Source organism: Pseudonaja textilis, chromosome 1 (assembly GCF_049901715.1).
Source record: "Pseudonaja textilis isolate UNSWEBS1 chromosome 1, rPseTex1.2, whole genome shotgun sequence".
NCBI classification, from domain to species: Eukaryota; Metazoa; Chordata; class Lepidosauria; order Squamata; family Elapidae; genus Pseudonaja; species Pseudonaja textilis.
This window is the reverse complement of record NC_141990.1, coordinates 324,855,482-324,882,711: the sequence shown is the minus strand read 5'-3', so window position 1 is coordinate 324,882,711 and position 27,230 is coordinate 324,855,482. Positions and strand designations below refer to the sequence as shown.

General features: G+C 41.2%; 1 protein-coding gene across 2 annotated transcripts; it reads right to left on the bottom strand.

Annotated features, from left to right (window-relative positions):
* Nucleotides 1-1,660: 1,660 nt before the first annotated feature.
* Nucleotides 1,661-27,230, bottom strand: FSTL3 (follistatin like 3). 2 transcript variants are annotated; one of them, XM_087922726.1, is made up of 6 exons: nucleotides 26,769-27,228; nucleotides 15,524-15,709; nucleotides 9,165-9,380; nucleotides 7,144-7,371; nucleotides 5,389-5,455; nucleotides 1,661-2,086 (listed from the first exon to the last, which is right to left on the bottom strand). In XM_087922726.1, the coding sequence occupies exons 1-5, from the start codon at nucleotides 26,827-26,829 to the stop codon at nucleotides 5,403-5,405; spliced, it is 744 nt and encodes a 247-aa protein (XP_087778852.1). In that variant the 5' UTR covers nucleotides 26,830-27,228; the 3' UTR covers nucleotides 1,661-2,086; nucleotides 5,389-5,402. The 2 variants fall into 2 exon arrangements, with proteins under 2 accessions (XP_087778852.1, XP_026554843.1); XM_026699058.2 differs by lacking the exon at nucleotides 1,661-2,086 and having other exon boundaries at nucleotides 5,292-5,455; nucleotides 26,769-27,230.

Here is a 27,230-nt window from a genome sequence, read left to right as displayed (position 1 = left end):
GAGAAGAGCAGCCAGGATGATTAGGGGGCTGGAGTTTAAAACATGAAGAGCAGTTGTAGGAATTGGGTGTCTAATCTAGTGAAAAGAAGGACTAGGGGTAACATGATAGCGGTCTTCCAATATCTCAGGGGCTGCCACAAAGAAGTGGGAGTCAAGCTATCCTTCAAAGCACCTGAAGGCAGGACAAGAAGCAATGGGTGGAAACTAATCAAGGAGAGAAGCAACTTGGAACTAGGAGAAATTTCCTGAGAGTGAGAACAGTTCATCAGTGGAACAACTTGCCTCCAAAAGTTGTGGATGCTCCAACACTGGAAGTTTTAAAGAAGAGATTGGACAGCCACATGTCTGAAATTGTATGTGGTTTCCTGCTTGAGCAGGGGGTTGGACTAGAAGACCTCCAGGGTCCCTTCCAACTCTGTTATTTTGTTATTCTGATCTTTGCTTCCCACTATGGTGTTGGTACACTTACTAAATCCACATGGCTCTGCTAGAAAGCGATCCTTTCTAGCTGAAGGGTGCTCCAAAATCACTTTTTAAAAAATCGGATTGCCAGGAAAGAGCAGATGTATAGAACTGTTTGGAGGGAAATTAGAGAGATCTGGTCACATTTACTTGGACACAGTTCAGAGGGAGGAAGAAACGGAGTAGGAAAAAACAAGATCTAATCATTCCAATCTCTCCGAAACTTCCCAGAGAAAGTTTCCATGGCTGTGTTTCACACAACATCTTAATCTAGTTATGGCAAGTGTGGCATTTTCTAGATTCACATAGTATATTCAACCATGGAAGGAAGGAAGGAAGGAAGGAAGGAAGGAAGGAAGGAAGGAAGGAAGGAAGGAAGGAAGGAAGGGAGGCAGAGAAAGAAAGAAAGAAAGGAAGGAAGGAAGAAAGGAAGGAAGGAGGGAGGGAGAAAGAAAGGAAAGAAAGAAAAAAGAAAAAGGAAAGAAAGAAAAGAAAGAAAAGAAAGAAAGAGTGTAAAACTATTAGGTTTAACTTGTGTGAATGCAGACGCTAGGACTTTGCCCAATCTGGTTAAATTTAGTCTACTTCATCCCCATAATCTTGGACTAAAAATCTGTTTTATAATGTGCTTAATATTTCAGACTAAAATAGAATTTTTGGTTTAAAATAGGTTAACCTACTTCATCCAGGGCCATTAAGTCTCGTCCCGTGGCCTCAATTAAGTCAGAATATTGCTCTATTGTTTATCCTGAACGCAGAAGATAACAGACGGCGAAGCTGCTTCTTTTGAGATTAAACTATTCAGGGATTTAATCCTGCTTTCTCCGCTGCCGTGATCTCGTGCAGGGGAGGGCTAGCTCCCTCCCTCGTAACATGGCAAAAAAGACACAGTAGCATCTCTGTTCGCATCTCTTTCTTCTAGCAAAGCTGATGATGGTAGGCTCCCTGTGAGTCTCTTGGCCCAGCGTTGACCAAGATTATGATTTAAAATTCTCTGATTTTTATAAGCCTAATTCTCTGCTGAGCTGCCTTGGAAGTCTGCTGAGCTGAAAGCAGCCTAAAGGTGAATCACTTCTGCCGGTTTGCAAAGTTAAGAAAGAGTTCCTCTCAAATATCCAAACATCAATGAGCCAAATATTATTGTTCTAGGATAGTAAGGTGTTTGCATTTGCAACCAGTTTGAAAAGATAATCGAGTGTTTGAAACTTTTTGACAGTTTATTATTAGCTGTGTCCACTCGTACAATCACCAGATTGAGTTTGAAGCGCTTTACAGGCGATAAAGCAAAAATAAAGCAGCTCTTGTAAATTGAAAGAACGACTCAAGGTCCCCTCTCCCTCCCTCACAGGTAATTGCAAATGTGGTATAAGCGAGTACAATGCACATACAAGAAGCAGTAAAAGGCTAATAAAAATTACAACGGTGATGCCTCATTCTTGAAGACGTCTTGAAGAAGCTTCATCCTTGAAGAGCTTTAATGAAAAGAAGGACTAGGGCTGACATGATAGCAGTCTTCCAACATTTGAGGGGCTGCCACAAAGAAGAGGGGGTCAACCTATTCTCCAAAGCCCCTGAGGACAGGGCAAGAAGCAACGGGTGGAAACTAATCAAGGAGAGAAGCAACCTAGAATTAAGGAGAAATTTCCCGTCAGTGAGAATAATTAATCAGTGGAACGACTTGACTCCAGAAGTTGTGAATGCTCCATCACTGGAGGTCTTTAAAAAGAGATTGGACAACTGTTTGTAACAGGGACTCCTGCTTGAGCTAGAAGTCCTCCAAGATCTCTTCCAACTCTGTCATTCGGTCTTGATGGGAGTTTTATATAACTTGTAAATTTTTATTCTTATTTCATATTTTTCTCAATGCGCTGGACTGCACAATTTGTTCTCATATAATTCATAATCATAATGAGTGGAACAGCTTGCTTCCAGAAGTTGTAAATGCTTCAACACTGGAAGTTTTAAAGATAAAATGACCATTTGTCATTTGCCTGAAGTGGTGTAGGGTTTCCTGCCTAAGCAGGGGGTTGGACTAGAAGACCTCCAAGGTCCCTTCCGACCTATTCTATTCTATTCTATTCTATTCTATTCTATTCTATTCTAGCAGCAAGAGGCACAATCAGTCCAGGAGCCAAAATGAATCAATACTTTCAGGCAGAAGGCTGCAACTTCCCACAAGAGAAATTAACTTTTAGTAAGTTCCTGCTCACTAGGACAAAAATAGTGTTTCTGTTTTCTGCCTCCTGTTTGAGGTGTAACTACTGCTGGACCACAGCAAATTCCCTGCCTCTTCCATTTATTTGGCCTGAATGAAGCCTGTTTTCCCCTCTTTTCCCTGTTTTGTTAAATCAGAACCATTCCATCTGGAGTAATTTGACAATTGCTTCAGAAAGGAATTATGGTAGCCATAAATCTTTTGCCGGCTGGATGATTTGTCAAGCTGGATGTGGTAAAAGACACATCTGTTGCTTTTTCTGAGAAAAATTAAATAGGGGCCACCAAAATTCTTTAGTAGAAGAGTTGTAGCTCCTCGTACACTTGATCCAAAACAACCCCAAACCACAACACTACCATTTACGCATTTCAGCGAGAAACTTGACTCAACTTCCCATTAACTGAATTGTGCAACCATCAGGATTTTACAGGTGAAAATAGGGGGGTGATTTATTAAAACACAGCAAAAGCTCCCATGAAGTCAGGTAGATTGCAATGTTGGGACAATATCCAAATCCCCCTTGAATAATTTTGCACAAACAAGAAATTCAGAGGAAGGAAAAGAACAAATTTATTAGGGCTTCAATTATTTTGCTCTGAATGTTATAAAACAATCTCATTTGGAGTTTGGGGGAAGTGGAGATTATCAGCCAACCGTTCCTGTTTGCAGAGTACCTCAGTTCTTTCCCCTTCAGTCAAAAACGTAAAAGAAAATAAAGAGAACAAAAAGACAAGACAAGGGCATTTCTTTAGTCTTCCCTTAATTGTTCAAATTCAGCAAAAAGGCCTATTTTTGATACAGACAAGAGAGTTCTTCTGTTAAAGAAAAATGTGGGGTTTTTTTGGTTTAAGTTCCGTATAGTAAAGACTTCAAATGGAACCTGCCCATTATGGTTGCACGTTTGTGATTGTGACCAGCCAACCTGATTTTATGAACTTTTTTTTGACAGTGGTTGTGAAGCAATTCCCGCAGTCATTAAGCTGGCTGGGGAATTCTGGGGATTGAAGTCCACAGGTCTTAAAGTTGTCAAAGTTGGACACCCCTGTTCTGGAGCTACATAAAATGAAGGGGTGTAAAACATATCAGATAGCCAGTGTGATCTACCTGTTGAGGCACCAGGCTAGAAACCAGGAGACAGGAAGTTCTACTCCTGCCTTAGGCACAAAGCCAGTTGCGCAACCTTGGGCCAGTCATTCTACTCAGCCCTAAGTAGGAGGCAATGGCAAACCATTTCTGAAATCTTTCCAAGGAAAATGTAGAGGCTTGTCTAGGCATCAGCAGAGTCAAGACTGACTTGAAGGAACAAAATAAAAAAAAATAAAAAATCAGGGACTCAAGCACAAAAATAGAGAAGTTGCCTGTTTTAACCACATGAAGAAAAAGACTAATATTTCTAAATGATCAGTGAAAGGAGGCTATGTACATATTTTACAACACACACAGTAAAGCAGATGACAAATTTAAAATGGATATATAGATAAAATTGACTGAAAACTGGCTATCAACAGCGTGATACCTCCCAATTCCACACACACACACACACACACACACACACACACACTATTTACCACAACAAAGTCCTGTTACTTGGAATATTTATAAGATTTCCAATTTTCTGAGTGGAGATGTGTAAAAATATAGAGGTAGTCCTTGACTTATGATCACAATGGGGACCAGATTTCCATTGCTATGCAAGATGGACGTTATGCGAGTCACACACCTGATTTTTGACCTTTTTTGCCACAGTTGTTATGGAAATTCTTAAGTGCAGTTGTTAAGCGAATCCAGTTTCCCCCATTGTCAGAAGGTGGGTGGGAAGGTAACAAACGGCATTTACATGACCCCAGAATGCCGCAGTTATTGTAAATACATGATTGTTGCCAAACCCCTGAATTTTGATCGTATGACCTTGGAGATACTACAACGGTCATAAGAGTGAGAACTGGTCATAAGTCACTTTTTTAGTGCCATTATAACTTTGGTTACTAAATGACTGGTGGTAAGTCAAGGACTACCAGTTATGTTCATCTTCAAGGAGACAGAGAAATCCAAAAGGAATGTTTAATTAAAACAGATTAAAACTATTACTGAAGCCTTGTTGAAGCAGAAAGTTTGGCTACAGGAGGGTTGAATGAGGCAACGAGGGAGGCTAGGAGTTTTGGGAACGAGGCTATATGCAGCAATAAACAGCAAGACAAAACAAGGGTAAAGAAAATGGACAAATCAAATATTTTAGGGAGTTCTAGAGAGAAGATCAGCCTGATTTTGAATGAAGCAAACTTGCAGTCTTTTGAAATGATAAAAATGGATTTTTCTTAGAACAGTGGAAGAAACCTTTCCCCACTGTTGGAGGAAAATCTTTGTGAAAGGGGTTTGGGGAGGGACCAGGCACATCCGCTAGAAGCAGGACTAAAAAATTCAAAATGGTGGCAGTGACAGAGAGATCAAAGCAACACCTCCTTTTAAATGGGTGGGGCTATGATTGCTTGGTCCTTGCCACCATCTTGACTTTTTCGATCCTTTTTCCTGATATCCTTGGTACAAACTGTGACTCGAGAATTGAAATGCATATATGTCTAGCTTACACTGATTTCTATTTATATAAATAAGATTATTTTCCTTTTGGTTTTTAATAAATACCAGGTATATAATGTACAGTCTGCACATTATTACAGATAATGCCCCTGAACATTAGGAATTAGGCAAATCACCCCAAAATAGATTTTCAAATGTAGTTTTCTTCAGCATCATCTGTGTCCAAGGCGTTTTTATTTGGAGCTGTGGAAGGAAAGAAAGAACAAATTAGTCCTTTCTAGTCATTTTTTTATGCCTGGCATCGTTACAGACAGTCTTCGATATAATGACCGCAACTGGGACAAGAATTTCCATTTGCTAAGCAAGACAGTCTTTAATTGAATCACATCTGAATTTAGAAGAGGTTTTTTTTTGCCACGGTTGTTACGCGAATCACCGCCGTTGAGCCCACAGATGTTAAGTGAATCTGGATTTTAGCTTTGACTTTGAAACGAACTGCACTGTGAAGAGGCCTCCCTTTAAAGAGGCATTGCTGGTTTTTTTTTCTGACACGGACTCTACTTTGCCTACAAGAGACTAATGGGAAAAATCAGAGCTAAAATAGAATTGAGGGCATTTCTTTTATTTATTTTGTAGATGAAGTTAATGTTCTAATGTTTTTAAGTTTTAGAAATACAGAATTATAAGCTGCCCGGAGTCACTTGGTGGAGTTGGGCAGCCATCAGAATTGAACAAATAAACCAGAGCTGGTATTTCAGCAGGTTCTGACCAGTTCTGGAGAACCGGTAGCGGAAATCTTGAGTAGTCCGGAGAACCGGCAAATCCCACCTCTGACTGCAGATTTTACAGTATCCTTCCCCTGCCACGCCCACCAAGCCACGTCCACAGAACCGGTAGTAAAATTTTTTGAATCCCACCACTGAAATAAACAAATAAATAAATGAAGGGTACGTCAAAAAAGCCAAGGTGGCACCCATCAACATGCAAGGTTGACATCCATTTAATCATTCAATTTGTATGTTGTTTTTGCTCCTGCATTGCAGATTCCATTTTAATTTTTCTACACCCCTCTCCATGATCTTCCCTGAAGGCAATGAACCGAATTAAGTTCAGTGCTACCAATTCTTTTTGCCCTTCTTCCTGTCAAACTAATACAATGCAGATTGGGTAATTCTGGGAGCTGAAGTCCCAGTCCAGCTAAAGTTGCAAAGGTTGAGAAAGACTTGCTTAAGTGTTTTTCAACCTCTGCAACTTTAGTTGGACTTGGACTTTTACTCCCAGAATTCCCCAATCTGCACTGCTGGCTGGAGAATTCTGGGAGTTGAAGTCCACATATCTTACAGATGTGGAGGTTGAGAAATGCTATATTAAACTGAACATTTTTAGATGGTTTTTGTATGGTTACATTTTGAGGCCTCAGACAGAACCCCTTGTTTTACAGTGGGATATCTATTTTGTTCCCAAAATAAGCCAGCTAATGCTTCTTTGGTGCAGGCCTATTGGTGCTGAGAGCAGTGGACCATTGTCCTTAAATCTTGCCTGGAAAATATATTTGTTTCCCATAATTGTTCCACCTAAATTTAAAATTCAAGGGGTGCTCCCCAGTTTTGAGTAAAATAAGATATCCAGATTTGGGACAATCATGGTTTTTTGACATTGGGATGCAAATCCAGAAGTAATTTTGAACTGCTGAAGGAGTTTCTCCTGGGAGCACCCCCCCTCCCCCCCAAATCAAGATGGTAGTCGCCACCACACAATCAAATCATAGCTCATGTTTAAAAAGGGGCGGGGTTTCTATTAGACCGCGGTGGCTGCCATCTTGACTTTTTTTACCCCTCCCCAGTGGGTACACGTGAAAGATCTCCAGTCCTTTGGTGCAAACTTAACTTGCTAATGCCTTGCTTGGTTTCCCTCATCGAAGCCAGACTTACATGTACACCTTCCGTAACGCCGGACCCCTATGGATTGACCAAAGTAGCAGGTGGCTCGCCGTAGGTGGCAGGTAGAAGGGTAGGTCACATTGTTGTTTCCACAGATTGAGCGGTCTAGGCTGGTGGGGTCTGGACAGGGTTCAACGCGACACATCACACAGTGGGCACTCCCAGTCTGGTCCACCACGCAGGTGTGGGTCCCAGGGCAGACCACGCTGGAGCAAGATTCTGTTTCAAAAAAAGACATTGAGATTAACCTCGGGAGGTAGACTTTCTCTTGAAATGGAAGTCCCTTCCATTCCTATGGAACACAATAGAAGGAAGACCAGAGTCAGGGTATCGGGATGAGAGGCCATATAAATAGAAATAAATCAATAAAATAATAACATTTCTGATGAGGTCAACATTCCCTATGCCATCTGCCTGGTAAACTTGCAAGATTCATTTTTCTCGCCATGTACATGTTTCTCTGTGTCATATAATATATGTGGGAATACACATAATTTTGTCTTTATTATTTATTTATTTATGCATGCATGCATGCATGCTAATCATGGTTTTGCAGGATATATTGGAGGTGCCATGCCATGCCATTCTATTGCTACACTACTCCATTCCATTCCATTCTATTCTACTCTATTCTACGATCAAAATTCAGACGTTTGGCAACTTACTCATATTTATGATGGTTGCAATGCCAGATTCACTTAACAACCGTGCTCAAGGGTGGGATGCTACCAGTTCAGCACGGTTCTATAGAACCGGTATCTGCGAAGAGCAGCTGACACCGAACCGATTTGGGGTTTGGCCCACCCGCCTGCCCGGGCTCTAGGCTGTCCTTTATTCCCTGCTTTTCCCTCCTCAGCTGCTTTGCGCGGCACAGCTGAGGTTGAAAAAGCAGGAAACAAGAGGATTTTCAAACCCTGTGCACCGGAGCGCAGCACTTGTCAGCTGTCCAAGCAGCACAGCTGATGAGTTCTTGCAAACACTGCACAAACGCATGGTATGATTGTCCACAGTTCGGAGAACCAGCAAATCGCTCCACTGGCTGGCCCCTCCCCTTCCCCGCGCCCACTCACTCCTTACCTGGCATGTGAGCCATCCAACTTGCCCTGGTTTGGTAAGTTGTTATTTTCATTCTCCCCCCACCCCCATCAGCTGTTCTGCTCTGCCGGGAGATTTAGATTAGCTAGAAAGCAAGAAATCCTTGGATTTCTTGCTTTCTAGCTAATCTAAAAGCAGAGCCAAACCTTCCTTAGGGCTGAAGCTTCTACTTTCCAGTGCAGACTCAGGTAGCCGATTGGACATTGATAGATCTCAAAGTCAATCTGTGATACTGTGAGCAACTCAATCTGCCTGCCTGCTTTGCCTGCTTTTAGGTAAAAGTTTCTCTTTTTTAATAAAGTCAATATTTACATACTTGGTGTGTGTTATGAGTTAATTTTGTGAGTTTGCTTGCAAGCAAATTTTATGTGACAGACTCAGATAGCCGATGGCAGAAAGATAGATCTCTAAGCGAATCTGTAATTCTGTGAGCAACTCAATCTGCCTGCCTGCTTTGTGTGCTTTTGGTAAAAGTTGCTCTTTTTTTATAAAAAAAATCAATATTTACATACATATTTATAATATTTACATACAAGCCGTGCCCACCCAGTCACATGACCAAGCCACACCCACAAATTAGGCCACACCCACAGAACCGGTTGTTAAGAAATTTGAATCCCACCCCGACCGTGTTGCTAACTTAACATCTGCAGTGATTCACTTAACCCCCGAGGCAAGGAAGGTTGAAAAAGGGGGCAAAATTCACTTAACAACAGTCTCACTTAGCAACAGAAACTTTGGACTCAGTTGTGGTCGTAAGTCGAGGACTACCTGTAGTCGTTTCATTACCCAACTAGGTAACGTCATCAGTGATGCTCTGCCAGGCAACCACCAAGCTCCGAGGCCACCAAGGACTCCACAGTTCGCGATCCCCGCCTGGAGATCAGAAACACCCGTAGAAGAGAGGCACCACTCACTTTTGCATTGTCCTTGGTACATGACCTCCAAGTCAGGCTGCCCTTTGCATTTGGCCATGAGAAGCTCACATTCATCTTGGTAGGTGAAGCCGTTGGAGCCGCATACTTGAAGCTTCCTGGGAAGGTTGGAGCAATCTGGAGCACAGACGCACTGCGGGCGCCTGTGCTTCATTTTGCAAACCTTGCCTGCTCCACAGTCCACCCCTTCGCAGGACTCTGGGTGAAGAAACAAAAACAAAAGGTCAACCGAGAAGTCGGGGTGCATCTCAGGAAGTGGAGAAGGACAAATCATTTGTGTTGCTTTCTTTATAAATAATATTCCTTGATAAATTAGATAATATAATAAATTATAATATTCCATTATGAATAATATTCCTTGTGTGTCCAATCACAGTTGGCCAATAAAGAATTCTATTCTATTCTATTCTATTCTGTTCTGTTCTGTTCTGTTCTGTTCTGTTCCGTTCCGTTCCGTTCCGTTCCATTCCATTCCATTCTATTCCATTCCATTCCATTCCATATTTTCTATTCTATTCTATTTTCTACTTTCTTTTCTATTCTGTTCTGTTTTGTTCCATTCATTCCATTCCATCCCATTCCATATTCTATTCTATTCTATTCTATTCTATTCTATTCTATTCTATTCTATTCTATTCTATTCTATTCTATTCTATTCTATTCTATTCTATTCTATTCTGTTTTAGTCTATTCTAGTCTATTTTCTATTCTCTCTCTCTTTCTCTCTATCTGTTCAGAAGAAAACAAAACTGCAACGGATATTTTCCACATTCACACAAGCATCTGCACCTGGGTTTTCCTGGTCCAGGTTCAAGCCCATCATACTTGACAAATCTGCACTACTGACCAGCCACCAACAGGCTGACCCTTGTCCACTGGATCAGGTCTGTCTCCTCTGGTAGCTGCATCAGGATCATTCTCAGGCCCATGATGTGCTTTCCAACACCCTCGGTTACAACCCAGCTGTGTCAAAGGAGGACCCCCTTGTCTGCACGATGAGACAACTGTATTTTGCCAGAGGGGTCTAAAAAGGAAGAGAGTCACCTTCGGCTGGAAAGAATCCTAGAGAAAGCTTTTTATCAGACAATGGGCTTCCCTGTTTCACACACTGACACTTCCGTGGCATAAAAAACAAAAATAAACAAGTCAGAAGAAAAACTGTCTGGGGAAACCGGAGTGTGTGCGTGGGGGGGGTGGATGAGGGAAATATGCCTCGTTGGGCTACAGGGGAGGAGGGAGACAAATGGGTACATTGTGTGACTGGGGAACCCCCAGGCAAAAACTGTCTGGTGGGTTTCAAAGCAGACGGGCGAGGTGTGCAAAACTCATTTCCCCAAAGCGTAGAAGTCTGGAGCAGGCGTGTGTGGGCCTTTCTGGAAGTCTGGGAGAATGTTGGCCGGCAACCAAGTTAAGGGCTGTCCTGAGGGGTTCCCCCCCACTTTTCTATCTTTTTTTTAGATAGATAGAATTCTTTATTGGCCAAGTGTGATTGGGCACACAAGGAATTTGTCTTCGTGCAAATACTCTCAGTGTACATAAAAGAAAAGATACATTCGTCAAGAGTCAAGAATCATGAGGTACAACACTTAATCATAGTCATAGGGTACAATAAGTGATCAAATCATGCTAGGAAACAGTCAATATAAATCGTAAGGATACAAGCGACCAAGTTACAGTCATACAGTCACAAGTGGGAGGGGATGGGTGATAAGGAGCGATGAGAAGATTAATAGTAATAGTAGTGCAGGCTTTGCAAATAGTTGGACAGTGTTGAGGGAATTATTTGTTTAGCAGAGTGGTGGCATTCGGGGGGAAAACTGTCCTTGTGTCTAGTTGTTCTGGTGTGCAGTGCTCTATAGCAGGGGTCTTCAAACGTGACAGTTTTAAAACTTGTGGACTTCAACTCCCAGAATTCCTCCTCCAGTCATGTTAGCTCAAGAATCCTGGGAGTTGAAGTCCACAACTTGCCAAGTTTGAAGACCCTTGCTCTATAGTGTCATTTTGAGGGTAGGAGTTGAAACAGTTTAAGGGGCTTAAGGACATTTGGTGTGATGTTTACAGGGATGAAGTCGAAGGGAGAATCTCTGAGGGCCAAAGGGGCCTTTCCTATCTTGGCCAGACAATTGATCTGGGAGTGCGGGAGGGAAAAATGAGGTGGGGGGAAAGTGGCAGGGTAGACTGCACCCCTCCATGGAAGTTCTACAGGTATTCGTAGATATTGTACTCTCAAATTGCAAATGGAGATGTGGGTAGTCTATCTTTCTTATCTTCATTTTTAAGTGCTTTGGTTTTATTGTATTGCGAACAGTTGCTGGGGTGCATCCACGGTTTCGCTGTACTTGTACAATGACAATAAAGTGCTTCTAATTCTAATTCTTCTAAAACACGAGTCAACGGCCAAGCCTCTGAATTTTGATCGCATGAGTGACCCTGGGGATGGTGCCATGGTCCTAAGTGTGAAAAGTGGTCGTAAGTCACTTTTTTCAGTGCTGTTGTAACTTTGAACAGTTGCTAAATGAACTTGTTGGAAGTTAAAACCCACCCCTCTCCTAGGAAAATGAAATATTTTAGGATATACTAAAAAGGCAGAATATTTCCCCTAAAAAGAGAAGTAGAAACTCAGAGAGGCAGAAACTCAGCTCCCCCACCTTTGCTAATGGACCATCACTCTGGCCTAGGCCAGTCTATTTTACATAACAAAGGTCTACTCCAGGTAAAGCTATAATAGGAATTGCCCCAAACCCTTCCATTACATCATCACCCAGCAAGGCTCAACCAAGCATGGGACTCAGGACAGCCTATAGAGTTGCTCCTGCATGGCCCCATGGGAATCTGATAACCAATCAGAATACAAGCTCCAATTCAAATGGCAACAGAGGGTATAAAACAATTGCACTCTCAGAATATCAGCCCTTCCTTCTTTCTTCACCCAAAGCATGTGATCCTGTCCACCATTAAACCCTCTTTTCAAGCATGTTTCCAGCGTCTTTCTTCCCCACTTGGAACTGAACCCAGAGGCTATTTCTTCCAACAAACTGTTGTAAGTCGAGGACTTCCTGTCATTAAGCTCCTTTCGGGTAACAGCAAGCGATACCCTATTCACAAACCTGAGCCTTTTGTCAAAGAGCTTGGATTGGACAGGGAGAACAATTGGGAAAGGGAAAGGAAGCTGGGGAGTTTTTACCTGTGGTGTTCCCATTACAGGTAGTTCTCAACTTACAACTATTTGCTTAATGATGGCACTGAGAAAAGTGACTAAGGACTAAGTGGTGGTATTCAATTTTTTTTTACTACCGGTTCTGTGGGTGTGGCTTGGTGGGCGTGGAGTGGCTTGATGGGCAGGGCAGGAGGAGGATACTATAAAATCCCCATTCCCTCCCCACCCCACTAACCTGCTTTCCAGCTCCGTTCTCCTGTGCAGGGCAACCAAAGAAGACCCAGCCAATCAGCTGGGACTCAGGAGGCGGAGAATAGATGGGGCGGGGCCAGTCAGAGGTGGTATTTGCCTGGTTCTCTGAACTACTCAAAATTTTCACTGTCCGGCTCCCCAGAACCTGTCAGAACTGGCTGAATACCACCTCTGCTTATGACCATTTTTCACACTTATGATCACTTGCAGCATCTCCATGGTCATGTGAACAACATTCAGGCGCTTGGCAACTGGCATGTTGTTTATGATGGTTGCAGTGTCCCAAGGTCATGTGATCATCCAGCCAGCTTTCCACAAGCAACATCAATGGGGAAAGCCTGATTCGTTTAATGTCCGCACAGTTTACTTCACAACTGGAGTGATTTGCGTAACAGCTGTGGCAAAAAATATCACAAAATGGGGCAAATTGACTTCACAATTGCCTTGCTTAGCAATGGAAATTTGGGGCTCAGTTGTGTGGTCATAAGTCAAGGATTACCTCCTGTATTGTGAGGGGACCATGCTGTAATGGTCATATGTCTGAAAGTCACCCTTTTCAGTGCCGTTGTAACTGTATTGTATTGTATTTTGTATTGTGCTTTGATTATTTTCTCCAATAAATCTTCACTAACCTGAGCTGTGGGAATAGTCCCAGTGCCTTTGCATATTTAAGGGAAGTGTCGCCCTATGTACTTTTACTTATTTATTAAATTTATTTACTTCCCAACTCATTGTACAAGGGACTCTGGGTGGCTTACAACATTATAAAATCATTTTATAATAATATAAAGCAATTAGGAGATTAATTGTATAAAAGTTAATTATAAAGTTAAAAGTATAAAAAAAAGGTTGCACATTAAAAGTTTAATCATTAAAATTAAAACATATTAAACGTAAAGTTTAATGAGCTTAGAAGTTAATTGCTGCTAAGCATTGCTGGGGGGAATTGGCTGGTGGTTTAAAAATACAAAAATTAAAAATAAAGAAATTTGGCTGCTTTCTGATTAGGATTGAAGTGGGGGAGTGGTGTAATAAATATGGTAAACTAGCTCGATACCTGTGCTTCGCTACGAAACTATGTAGTTGGACTTAGTTTTTGGGAAGGTAAATAAGGAAAAAAAATTCTGCCTCTGCCTACCAGCATCCATCGGTATTCATCTGGCTAGTGTCCTGTCAGTGTGTGAGAGAGTTGAGGGCTGTTTGGAAAGTGAAACAGTATTTGCTGTGTGAGCAAGGAGACAGCAAGGAACCTGGGCGTGGTTTAGCTTAACTGGTCTGTACTAAAGCTGGTTGCGGCTGTGCAAATAAAACTGAAACTGAAACTCCTCTCCTCTGCTTGTGTTTTGCATTTGGAACAGATTTCTTTTCAGGTGGGGAGCGGTGTAGAGCTCCTTAGCATCAGAGCGTGTTAATAATAATATAGAAAATACTAATGCCCTGATGGTCATTTCAAAAAATCCTTTCTTAGTGAGCACCTAGAAGCCAAGAGGAAGATATGTTCCAAATTTCAAGTTTGTAGGCTTTATGGGTCTGGAGATTTTGTGATGATGCGTGAGTGGTATTTTGCTTTTATATGTATATAGATGTGCTAATGAAGACCCACTTGAAAAGATTAGTAATGAGGTAGCTTCTAATTATAGAAGGGGTCCTCAAGGGTCATCTATTCTAGCCCAACCTTCTGCTAATGCAAGAAATCTGCCCCTTAATAGGTGGACGTCCAGCTTCTGTTTAAAAACCACTAAGTGAGGACCTGCTGTTTTTCCCGGTGGCTTATGCAGCTAATTAGTCAAAAAGCAGAGCAAAAGGCTCTCGTTCTACTTTTATAACCTATAAAGGAGACTATTTGTACAGTAGCTCAGGATTGAAATGCATTTTATAACTTGTTTGTATAATCCAAAAGAAATATATTAACTTACGACAGTAATTAAGCCCAGAATTATACCTGTAAGTCTTGGCAGTTGTTAAGCAGGAGGCCAATTTTATTACCATTTTTGTGTCAGTCATTAAACCTATACTGCAGTTCTTAAATGATGCCATGATTGTTAAAAAAATGTGATGGTTGTTAAATGAATTCATTATACCCAATGGGCAGTGCTTTTGCTGGAAACCGGAAGTAAGCACCGGGAACCAGTAAAAATGCCAAAAACCGTGGTTACGTAACTGCCGGATGCTGCAAACGGCCATAAATGTGAGTCGGTTGCCAAGCACCCAAAATGGGATCACATGATCACAGTCAGAATGTCTGTCTGTGACCATCAGGATTTCAAAATGTGGGCTGCAAATACAGCGTTTGTCATAACTTCAAATCAGTGGTGGGATTCAAAAATTTTTACTACCGGTTCTGTGGGCGTGGCTTGGTGGGCAGGGTGTGGCTTGGTGGGCATGGCAGGCTAAGGTTACTACAAAATCCCCATTCCCTCCTCACCCCACTAACCTGCTTTCCAGTTCCGTTCTCCTGTGCAGGATAACCAAAGAAGACCCACCCAATCAGCTGGGACTCAGGAGGCAGAAAATAGATGGGGGCGGGGCCAGTCAGAGACAGTATTTGCTGGTACTTTGAACTACTCAAAATTTCCGCTACCAGTTCTCCAGAACCGGTCAGAACCTGCTGAATACCACCTCTACTTCAAATGGTCACTAATTGAGCAGTCATTAAGCAAGCATTATTTGTAGAGACTACTACGTATTGGCTGGGGATTATGGAAGTTGAAGTAAAGTTGAAGTTGTTTTAAAGTTGCTGAGGTTGAGACACACTGATGTGCACCAAAATTCTGGGATATCCACCACTTAAAGGAAGAGTCTAGATCCTGAAGCAAAGGAAAGAATATTGTAATGGGTAAATCTTGGGATTTTTCAGTTTAGGCGAGATTGCTCTTGGCTTCACAGGATTGATTAGGATTCAGTGCTTAAAACAAGTTACAAAACCTTCTACCTTTGCAGGGGTGGCAGGTCACAAGGCCCAAGATCCTAAGAAGGCCGATCTTGTTGTCCGGGTGTGAGTAGTTTGACCAGGCCATGTCTGTATTTCCGTTGCCGCAACACTCTTCCCAAGTAACCCCCATCTGGAGAATCATCGTGCATTTGGCTTCCCGTCCTTGCTGTAACCAGCAGATCCCACCTGTAGGGAGAAAGGGAGACAACTCTGAATTCTCCCTTTTTTTTTAATTAAAGTTTTTTTCTGTAAATAAAAAACAAATTAATTCAAAAGTAAGAAAGAAAAGAAAAGAAAGAAGGAAGAAGAAGAAAAAGGAAGGAAAGGAAAGGAAAGGAAAGGAAAGGAAAGGAAGGAAGGAAGGAAGGAAGGAAGGAAGGAAGGAAGAAAGAAAGAAAGAAAGAAAGAAAGAAAGAAAGAAAGAAAGAAAGAAAGAAAGAAAGAAAGAAAGAGAAATTGGAAAATAGGAGGCTATATTAATGTTTTAAACAAATAAATACACTGTGACTGAGAAAAGGGTCGGCAGCAAAGCAGAAATGTGGAGAACTACACAAAACTAAATGTAGATATACAGTATATCACAAGGAGGAAACATATAAAGATGTTCGCTTTGCGTTTAATATATCTCTACCTAACTTATACTTTCTAAGTTTATCTGCTGATTCGAATGAAATTCATCTTCATTTTCCATAGTTCTCCAAACATTGCAAAGTTTGACCTCAGGGGACAGTGGGCATGTCTGGGGTGGGCGTGGCCAGTGTGGGTGTGGCCAGCTTGACCTCCTGCAGCCCTCATGCAGCCAAGTTCCTTTTTCACTGGCAGAGGTCTGCAGGAGGCCATCGCAGTCTAAACAGAGCTGGGGAGGGCCACAGGCAGCCCTCCCGAGCCCCGTTTTTGCTGGCAGAGGCACCGTGAGCCGGTCCTTTGCTGTTTCCAGAGTGGCCCTGTGGGCCAGATCTAAGCACCCCAAGCCCAGATCCGGCCCACGGGTCTTGAGTTTGACACACCTGGTTTAACGAATGAAAGACCTGTCATTACCCAGATTCTAATTTCTTTCTCTCTCTCTCTCTCTCTCTCACACACACACACACACACACACACACCACCATAGTCACATGATCACATTTTGAGTGCTCAGCAACCAGACCACATTAAGGCTGTTTGCAGCATCCTGCAGTCACATGACCACAATTTATTATCATTTTTGTTGGAAACCTGCATTTACTCCCAGTTTCCAGCAAAAATGCCCATTGGGGAAAATGGACTTACTTAACAACCATTACATTCACTAAATACCACCATGTTTGCTTAATGACCACTGCAAAAAAAAGTCATAAAATAGGGATGGTCATATGGATGCTTTGATTTACGATCGCCATGACTTATAATGGAAATTCCGGGCTCCATTACAGTCATAAGTCGAGGACTACCTATATCCAAGGCTATGTTTAGTCCTAGCTGGGTCATAATCTGAATAGAGCTGTCAATCCCAGGCTTCCTTTGATGAAGAGACTTCATAACAAATTATCACAAGATTGATATTTGTTTAAATTTAAGTGAAAAATTATTAGCTTAGTGAAGAATTTTGTGAAAGGGGTTTATCCTTCTGTAAATATTTGAAAATATTTCCATTGCTGAATGGTAGAATTTGTTTTTGGCGGGAGTAAGCTACATTTGTTTAACTTCATCTGTTGGGCATTGCACATATAAAGTTGCGGTCTGCATTGCCAGCCAACCCTTTATGCCAAAGAGAGAACTGAGTTTCTCTCAGTGTTTTTCCTATCAGAATTAACTGCAATTTCCTCTGGGTTACAAAATAGAGTTTTGCAGCCATGTCTTCATCCTTTGCATTTTCAGATGAAAGCATCTCAAGCTACATCGGAGCCAGAAGACGTAAGAAATTATTACTTCAAAGACTAAAGATGGATTATAGCCTGATTTAGCATACAGTAACTTGGCATGTTTGCAACAGTTGTCACCTTAGAAAAAGCATCACTTCTGGCACTTCAGAGAATGGAAAGGTCAACTTCCACGTTGGTGGTAAGATATCCTCAAGGTCACCTGAGTAGTGCTCCTGGCTCGTTGTGATGACACAAATAAATCTCCAAGTGCTTCAATGACCCTCTAAAAGGATGCAAATGACCAGCTGTCTGCAAGGAATATAAATCTTTCCATTCCCCACTATCCTGTCAGAGCTGAAGAAGCTTCTTGGATGAGAAGCGAAATGTCTTCAAAAGAAAAAAAAACAAAGGAAGTCCAGTTGCCTCCTGAAAAAGCACATTTGGAACAATCAGGACCTGGATGACTGAGAATCTCTACAGAACTTTTAATCTGTGAGGTAGATTAGGCTGAGAGAGAAACTAGAGCGAAGAAAGCCACCCAGCCCGCTTTTATCCCTAATGTGGGACTAGATCTCCGAGTCTCCTAGTGATTGTCACCCAGTTGGCTTTCATGCCTAAATTAGGACCAGTGCTTACTGGCTCCAGGTGATCGACCTAAAGCAGGACTAGAATTCATAGTCTCCTTCTGATTGGCCCCAAATCGCCCATCCAGCTTTCATGCCCTTATAAGGCAGGACTAGAACTCACAGTCTCCTGGTTTCTAGGCCGGTGTTTTAACCACTAGACCAAACCAGCTCTTAGCTTCTACTCGGTTCCACTTAACATGGACACAAACCACACATCATCATAGGCCATCCTGGCTAGACCGCCAAACTGAGAATGGAAGGTTTGTGCCCGATGGCCTCATTGACCTCCGCAGACCATGTATTCTGGCCTCAGGGCCTCAACAAGCTCCTGGGTTGAACCTTAGTAATTCCAGGTCAGCCCTGTCTCCTCGGGGCTGAGCATCCTGGTTTAGACTGGGCATCTAGACAGACCACCTTTGTTCTGCTCCCAAAAGGGAGAAGAAGCTTTGACAAACTGGAAAAGGAGTGGGTGGGTGGCTTGGGCGAGGGAAGAGCAAGGAAGGGACTGTGGGAGGTCTGTCTGGGACTCTTGATCCGCTGTTTCTTTCCACTCTGGAGGGAAACCCAATTTCTCTCCCCCCTGTCATAACACCCGCCCAAAAGCTACTCGACCCAGTCATAGCCAGCCAGCTGGCAGCTAACTCAAAAGGCTGTTTGTTTCTTAATCTCGTGAACTAATCACTCATTTCTTACAAGAGAGTTCTCTGCAATTTTTGTCTCACTGCACCAGACGCTCCCACGTTCTTCAGCTTCCCCCCCCCCCAAAAAAATAGTCGACTCTGGGTATAGCCAGTAGGCAAGATGGTGGAATCGCCATCACAGCAAAGATGGATTCCTTCAACTTCGCCTATAACCTTTTAATTCCAATCGTGGCCGTGGTTCTTAATAGTTTACAGAGTGGCCTTGCACGATTTGGGACCCAGAGCCAAATGTGCCAGCCAGATGGATAGACAGCTTTTCAGGTTGTGCAGCAGCTTCTTCCACTTATACAACAACACACATTCTTGATTTACACATCATTTGTAACCCCTGTAGGGACTAGCAAGCGCGCCAGCTGAATATAGGTAGCCCTCAACTTACAACAGTTCTTTTACTGACCATTCAAAGTTACAACGGCACTGAAAATAGTGACATGTGACAGTTTTTCACACTTACGACCATTGCAGCATCCCCATGACATATGATCAAAATTCAGACGCTTGTCAATTGACTCATATTTATGACAGTTGCAGTGTCCTGGGGTCAAGTGTGATATTCTGACCAGCAAAGTCAATGGGGAAGCCAGATTCACTTAACAACCATTTTGCTAACATAACAACAGCAGTAATTCACTTAATAATTATGGAAAGCAAGGTCGTAAAATGAGGCAAACCTCACTTGACAAATGTTTCGCTTAGCAACATACATTTTGGGCTTAATTGTGGTCCTAAGTCGAGGAGTAGCTGTATTTCAGGGAGGAAATAGGTTGGCTAGCTAAAAAAGAGAAAAGAACTGTTGAATATATGGCTAGATAATTTTTGTGGCTGAGGAGGGTACCCTTGCAATGTTGCTAGCACCTGATACTTTGCATTATCTGATTATTATTATATACATCATAATGTGAAATCACAGCTGCTAGTTCTTAAGTTAATGTCAGCCTTCATATTGAGTTCATCCCAAGAACCTAGGATATTGTAATTTATCAGCATAGTATGTCTGTGGATCCAAGCCAAGTGACTTGTCAATGTGCAAATTTTCTATGTGCTATCCAAGATTTTTTGGTATGGCATCCAGCATGCCAATTATAATACCACAATAATTGTTGTTGTTGGTTGCATAGTCAGCCAGATGCTTAGCGTGGATTTGGCATTGCAACCGGGATACACAAATGTATTATAATTATCATATGCATATACAATTGTTCTATATACATATACAATACAATTAAATGTATTATGCTTTGTCGCCCAGTCAGCCAGATGTTCAAACTGGATTTAGCATTTTTATCCACCTATCAAGTCTTTCTTTATATGTACATTATTATGAACATATATAAATTACATTGGCCGGTTATTTCAATTTGTATGGCTACCCATTTCATCTATACAACTCTAGGTAGCTCACAGCTGGTAAAAACAATCCAATTAAACAAGCTTAAAATATATGTCTGTAAATATAAAAGCATTTTTAAAATATGTTGGCTTCCTATTTAATTTCCTTTTTGCCATGGGCATCATACTTACTCCTTGCCAAGCATGTAGGGTCAGGTTATAATTTTTTAATCCATTAGATGAAGTGAGCTGCTGCTCACAAAAGTTGATGAGGCAATAAAATTTGTTAGAAAGTAAACATGCTACCAGACTGCTAATTTTTTTTCATCATTATACACTTCTAATCTGGTAGTCTTCCTATAATGTTGAATTCTAGGTGTTGCCATCACTACAGTGCATCCTGATGTTGTTACCTAGTTTGGTGGCAAAACAGTTTCAAGAAACAATTCTGGGAACACCAAGAACTCAACAATTGCATTTTTATTCTCGATTGTCCAAAATCCAGATGGAAAGAAAAGGGGTGGGGTGGGAGATGAGGAAAGGAAAGGAGACCAAGAAGAGTTGACTGCCAATCAGAGTAACCTATCCATTTTTGTCTTGTTTTCCAAGATAACATTCCTTGTGGATATATACAGTATTTATTTGATCCTTTGCTCCAGTAAAGTTATAAACTTCCCTGCTAGATAAAGGAAGCGAGACATGGGATATTACTTTGGGTAGAAGGATCTGGAATTCTTGCTCTGCTTTTTACAAGAGTTTGAAAAAAAAATCCAGAATAGTCTTGTTAAACCAGCTAGAAGTTAACCTCCCTAATGTGGTCTTTAATTTGTTTTTAAGCAAAAGAGGAAATGTCACACCACTTGCAAAGTTAAGTAGCTTGGATTCCAGGAGGTATTCAAGATTTGGTCTCCAAAGCTCTCTCTTGGCTGGAGAACTGTCATTAAATTTGATATTTTCCACTCTTTATGCCTTTCTGAAAGGACAAATATTCCATCAGTCTTTCGCCTTCCCATTCAGCCATTCTCCTCAGCTTCTAAACTTTGCAGCAAAAAAAAAAAAAAAAAATTTGAACACCTGGGCATATTTGAAACTAAACTCTTCAACTACAGGAGACACAAGGCTCCGAGCCAAGAGTATTTGTAATTTTAGAGTTGTTGCATGGAAAAAAAAAATACAAATGCAATTCCCTCCCAAAACAAGCATCTGGAAGCCAGGGTTGACGGCTCATTTGCCACCTTCTGTTCAAAGAGGTTTTTTGCTCAACTCTTTGCAAAAAAATGCTCACAGACAAAGTTAAGCGGAGAGATTAAAAAACCTGGACTTCAAAGCGGGCCTTTTCTTTTGAAGACTGCACCTGGTTTGGGAGTTTGAATGCTGTCTCAGGGAGATTTTTTTTTTTAACCCAAAAATATATTATTAGTTCTGTGGGCAGGAAGGGAGGTGAGAGGAATACATTTTCACTGAAACATCCCATACAAGCAGTGTGGAAATCTGCACAGTCCGTGCTGAATTTCAAATTTTGGCTCAGAATTTTCTCATCCCTTATGGAAAAACCTTATTATAATTAAGAAAAAAAAAGACAACAATCTCCTTCCCTTTAGTAGCATCAAAATGTGCCTCCTGTAAGGTAGCTTGTATCCAAACCAAGATCAGTTCTAAACAGAGAAAACCATGATGTAATAAAAGCTACTTCTGCTGCAGCCAGCTGCATATAATTTGGCAGTTCGAATCCCACCAGGCTCAAGGTTGACTCAGCCTTCCATCCTTCCGAGGTGGGTAAAATGAGGACCCAAATTGTTGGGGGCAATAGGCTGACTCTGTAAACCACTTAGAGAGGGCTATAAAAGCACTGTGAAGCAGTATATAAGCCTAAGTGCTATTGCTGTTAGCTCTTGTGTGACCATACACAAGTACAGGTAATCCTGGACTTATGACCATAATGGAACCTGTCCATCATGATTGTCCGAAGCATGCTTTTTCAAAAAAAGCTTTGGGACAACCAGAATCTCCATAGACATTTGTCCATGTTGTCAGGATTCCGGAAGTTACTCCAATTAATTCATGAGCCTCAAGCCACACTCCCAAAACTAAAAAGGTTTCATTTGGAGTTAATGTTCTATGTCCGGCATTAACCTGGGTGTAGCCAACTCTGAGATACGTGATTCACTGTCACCCTTGATCCTGCTTTCCCCACCACCCCTCTGGGTGTATCATCCAACGAAAAAACATCCATAGCCAAGAGTCATCAATCATGCTCTCCAGTTAGATTTTTGCCCGGCAGAAGCTTCAGTCATCTAATCAGTCTCTGAAGAAAATATGAATGGAATGTACTTTCGATTCCACACTGCTGCCTGCTCTTTCAAACTCCCCCTCTTCTTTCTGTTGCCAACTATAAAATGTGTATACAAAATGTTTTATGAGTTGACACATGTAAAATGGATCAGTCATGTGGTCGACCTGATTTTATGACCTTTTCTGTGGTGGTCATTAAACGAATGCTACAATCGTAAAGCGACCACATGGTCGTTAAGCAAACACCACAGTTGTTAAGCAAGCCAATGGTTTGCTATGGGCACAGTTTGTCAATAACTAGAAGTAAACACCGATTTTAGGCATTCATCAGTCATGTATTGACTATAAATGCAGCCGTATTGCCAAGCGCCTGAAGTTTGGTCATGTGACTTGGGTGGGGGACAATGCCAGGATTTTGAATCTTGGTTGTAAGTAGCCCCAAGTTAGGTTGGTCATAAATCACAGATCGATGTAGCTATCAACTTGGATGTGGACAGATCTGGCATAAAAGCCTCTGAAAAGTAACACCGATTTAAAAGATCCTTCAGAAAAATCTAAAAAAAAAATTCTCCAATCCCACTGATATTTCAAAGTTTGTGCTAAGATTGTCCACTCAGTGGGCAAATTCTACCTATAGTACAATTTGGAAGGACCCACCAAAATAATTCATCTAGGAACAGAACAGGAAAATCTCTATTTTTGTGGATCTCATTGAAAGCCAATGAGAAGGAAACAAGAAAGTTTGAGGTGAGGGAAACAGAAAGGATTTTGGTCTGTGGCCAAAATTGACCAGAAAGGAAAAGTTCAGAGCAATTAATTATGCAGAAAAGCACCACCAAATGACCTATCTACGTTCAGGTCATGATTTAAACAACATTTTAGTCTTTAGCCACCTTAGCAACATGGGAGAGATGAAGGAAAAAAGTGAGATAGCTGAAACTATCAGATTGCTCCATAATTTTCCAATCCCAGATATGGATGTGCAATAGAAATAGATTGAATTGGTGTTTCTCCATCTTGGCAACTTGAAAATGGGTGGAACTACATTCCCAGAATGCTGGCCGGGGGACTCGAGGAACAAATCCGCCCATCTTCAAAATGGATTGGGTGGAAAAAATGTTAGAACGCTACATCATCCAGAGATACGATGAGCATTGTCTTCTGGAGTTAAACATTTCAGACTTACAAAAAGAGACTAGAGCAGTTGAGTTTATTTTTCTTGGTATATAGAGTTATCTTAAGGATGCATTGGCCTGGTACTTACTGACTTACCACATGATGCCAATTTGAGATTGTCCAGAAAGATACCAGCTGTCTTTTTTTTCTCTGAAATTAGCATGGACTGGCTTATGTGGAACACAAAAGCTTTACTAGCTGGGAAATTTTGAGAACTGAAGTCCACATATCTCAAAATTGCCAAGGTTGACAAACACTGCTATAGATACTTAGAACTGAAACCATGGCCTTTTCACATACAGAAACAAGTGCTTTGCCCCTATAGTGCCTTTCCTTAGACATAAGTTTCTAGCCCTCGTGAATAAGAATAAAGAGATTCCAAGTTAGCAGAGATGGCTAAATTGACTGCTTTGATTAAAGAAAAAACAACAACCCACAATTACTTTTCTTTCTACTTGGAAACTGCTTCTAGACTTTGTACTTGAGGTGGAAAAAAATGAAACTTTAATTTTGGGTTTTGCTGATTAAATACATTATAGAAATAGCTAGTTATAGAAATGGCTAGTTATAGAAATGGCTAGTTATAAAAACGGCTAGTTATAGAAATGGCTAGTTTATACTATTATATAAAAGTAAACAAGAAACACTTTTTCTTTCTTTTCCCCCTTTTCTCTACACTTTTCCCTTCCCTTCTCCCTCCCCTATTTTCTTTTGTATTTTTGCATTTTATATAAACTAATTTAAAAAAAAAGAATAAAGAGGCTCCAAGCAAAATGTCTCAGCAGGGGGCAGCACCTTGTTGGACTTGGAAATAAAATCGGGCCAGACATGGTTAGTACTAAATCAGAGATTACTCAGGAGCTGAAGCTAGTGGAGAAACCATCTCATAATAAAGTGATGACAAATCATTATTATGCTAGGAAACCGAATATGGTATTCTTCAAGAAGTCCTTGAAGATTTTTCTTAGACAGGTAATCCTCAGCTTATGACCACAATTAGGACCGGAAAAAATGTGACTAAGCAAAGTGGTCGTTAAGAGAGTCACACCAAAGTTCATATTTTTTTGTTTGCTAAGGTAGTTAAATGAATCTGGCTACCTCATTGATTTGCTTGTCAAAAGCCGGCTAGGAAGGTCACAGATGTCAATCACGTGACTCCGTGATGTCGCAACCTTTGTAAATACATGCCAGTTGCCAAGTGTCCAAATCACAATCACGTGACGACGGGGCTGCTGTGACAGGTGATAAGTCACATTTTCCAACGGCGCCATAATTAAACAAATGGTCATAAGTTTGAGGACTACCTGTCTTTTTCCCTTTATAACAAGAGAGACCTTTGAGTCCTCATGTTCAGTGTTGCTGTTCTCTAGTGTCTCTCAACTTCGACCACTTTAAGATATGTGGACTTCAACTCCCAGAATTCCCTTGGCAGTAGGACTTCAACACATATCCTAAAGTGGCCAAGGTTGAGAAATATTGTTCTAGTAGAGCTGACACTCTACTCTGTAATCTTTTTTTTTCCCGCACATGGAAATGCAAGGATTGAAATGCGTGCATTCTGCACATCGAGACTAGAGCTTTATCCCTCCTCTCCCTTTCGAGAACTGCTTTTGGTCTAGTGGTTAAAGCACCAGGTTAGAAAAATGGGAAACTTCGAGTTCTAATCCTGCCTTAGCTATGAAATCCAGCTGGATGACTTTGGGTGAGTCCCTCTCTCTCAGCCCAATCAACTTCACAGGATTGCTTTTGTGCAGCAGATAGGAGGAGGAAGGGATATGTTCACCAGCTTGAGTTATTTATAAATAATAATGAAAGTGGGATGTAAATATATTAAAATTTTAAAAAATAATATTCCTCCTTCCACAGCATCTCTTCAAATTAAAGGGAATGGGATGGTGACCCCACACTCTGCTAAAACCCATGCACAGAACCATTAAGTTCCCCTGCAGCCCAGCCAGGAAAAACTTTGATGATACCAAAATAATCACTTTTATTAAAAGGCCTGAGCTTTGCCAGGCTGCAGTTCACTTCACCAGATGCGTAGAGAGGCTAGATGGATGGAGGATTTAAACTGGTCAAAATTGGCTACTTCGTTCATCTTGGTGAAGTGAACTGCAGCCGATGGAAGATTAGATCTTTTAATAAAATTGCCAGCAAAGTCTTAATTTTTTGCCACTATGGACTAAGATAGTTCTCCTCTTCCTAAATACCAGTGCTGTAGCTGTTTTCATCTCTGACAAGTTTGAGAATGTGAGAATTGACAGCAAGACAAGAATGATGTCCTTAAAACAGTGCCTTGAAATGAGAGGAAGATGTATGTATGGCCAGGCAATCAGACTTAATACTGTATTATAGTGCAATGTATTTAATTTGATTATTGAATTAGGCATGGCATATTGGGTGAATACAGCCAGATACCTCGCTATTTGGGACATGAAAGGAAAGCGGTGGCAAAAAGTGAAAAAAAAAGTCAACTAAACCGTTTGCTAGTAGAATCTTCTGGATATGCTCTCCAGGCTCTTTAGAAACGTACAAAATCTAGTGCAGACTTACAGAGTAGAAGTGGTGCACACATGAGTATAAATCTGTGCATCACTAAAATATAATTTGAATTCAAATCATGCTAGCCAGGGGATTTTAAGAGTTAAAAGTCCACACATTTTCAAGTTGCCTAGTTGAAAAACACTGGTGTAGCTTATTTTACTGTATATACATTTTGGGGGCGCGATACTCCAGACAATCACTAGTTGGCAGCAGCGAAACAGGGAAAACTAAAGGTCATCTAGATTTTGCAGTCCACAACTGGCAGCATTTAGGTGAAAACAATTATTAATTTTAAAAGCCTGCCAAGAGCTAACCTCTACTCATTCCTAATAAGAAAAAGATATTATATAAAAACTTCTACCCAACTATGCTAGGATTTAAGACAGATTTCTACTCTTCAGTATTTAAAATATAGTTCTAGCCCCTGTCCCTCTATAGTTAAAGCTTTATTTAAAGTCCCTTCAATTTTCACTTACTAGTGAAGTTTTTAAGGGCACCCATGCTTCTTCTGCAGCAAGTCGGAATTACCTAACTGTTCTGATTTTCACCTGATATGGGAATTCTGTCCTCTGCGCATGCTTGTGTGTCCTCTTTTTTTCCTGATCCCCTTCAAGATCCAATAATTTGAAGACATGGGGACAAACAGGGAGTCTTGGGAAGTTCCCGGGTATCCTTGGTGTCCTCAATATTCAGAGGGAGAGAGAAGGAGGGAAATTTCAGTCTCCAAGATTCTTACCTGTGTTAGTGTCTCCTGACGCCAGGTACAGCAAACTTGAAAGCACAAGATAGGTTTTCATGATGCGACACCAAAACAAAACAAAAAACAGAGGAGAAGGAGGAGGAGGAGGAGGAGGAGAAGAAGAAGAAGAAGAAGAAGAAGAAGAAGAAGAAGAAGAAGAAGAAGAAGAAGAAGAAGAAGAAGAAGAAGAAGAAGAAGAAGAAGAAGAAGAAGAAGAAGAAGAAGAAGAAGAAGAAGAAGAAGAAGAAGAAAAATAATAATAATAATAAAATGTATGAGAAGGTTTCCCCTACTATCTCCACAACTTTACTGGGAGTGCAGTTTCTGCCAAAGACAGAGTAAGTTAAGAGTTGTCTAAGCCGTATCTACTTTGTAATAATCCAGTGGGCTTCCTCGTTGCCTGCTCCTTAAGAGAGCATGATTTCCCCCACTCCAAAGGCTTAACTTCACCCTCTATAT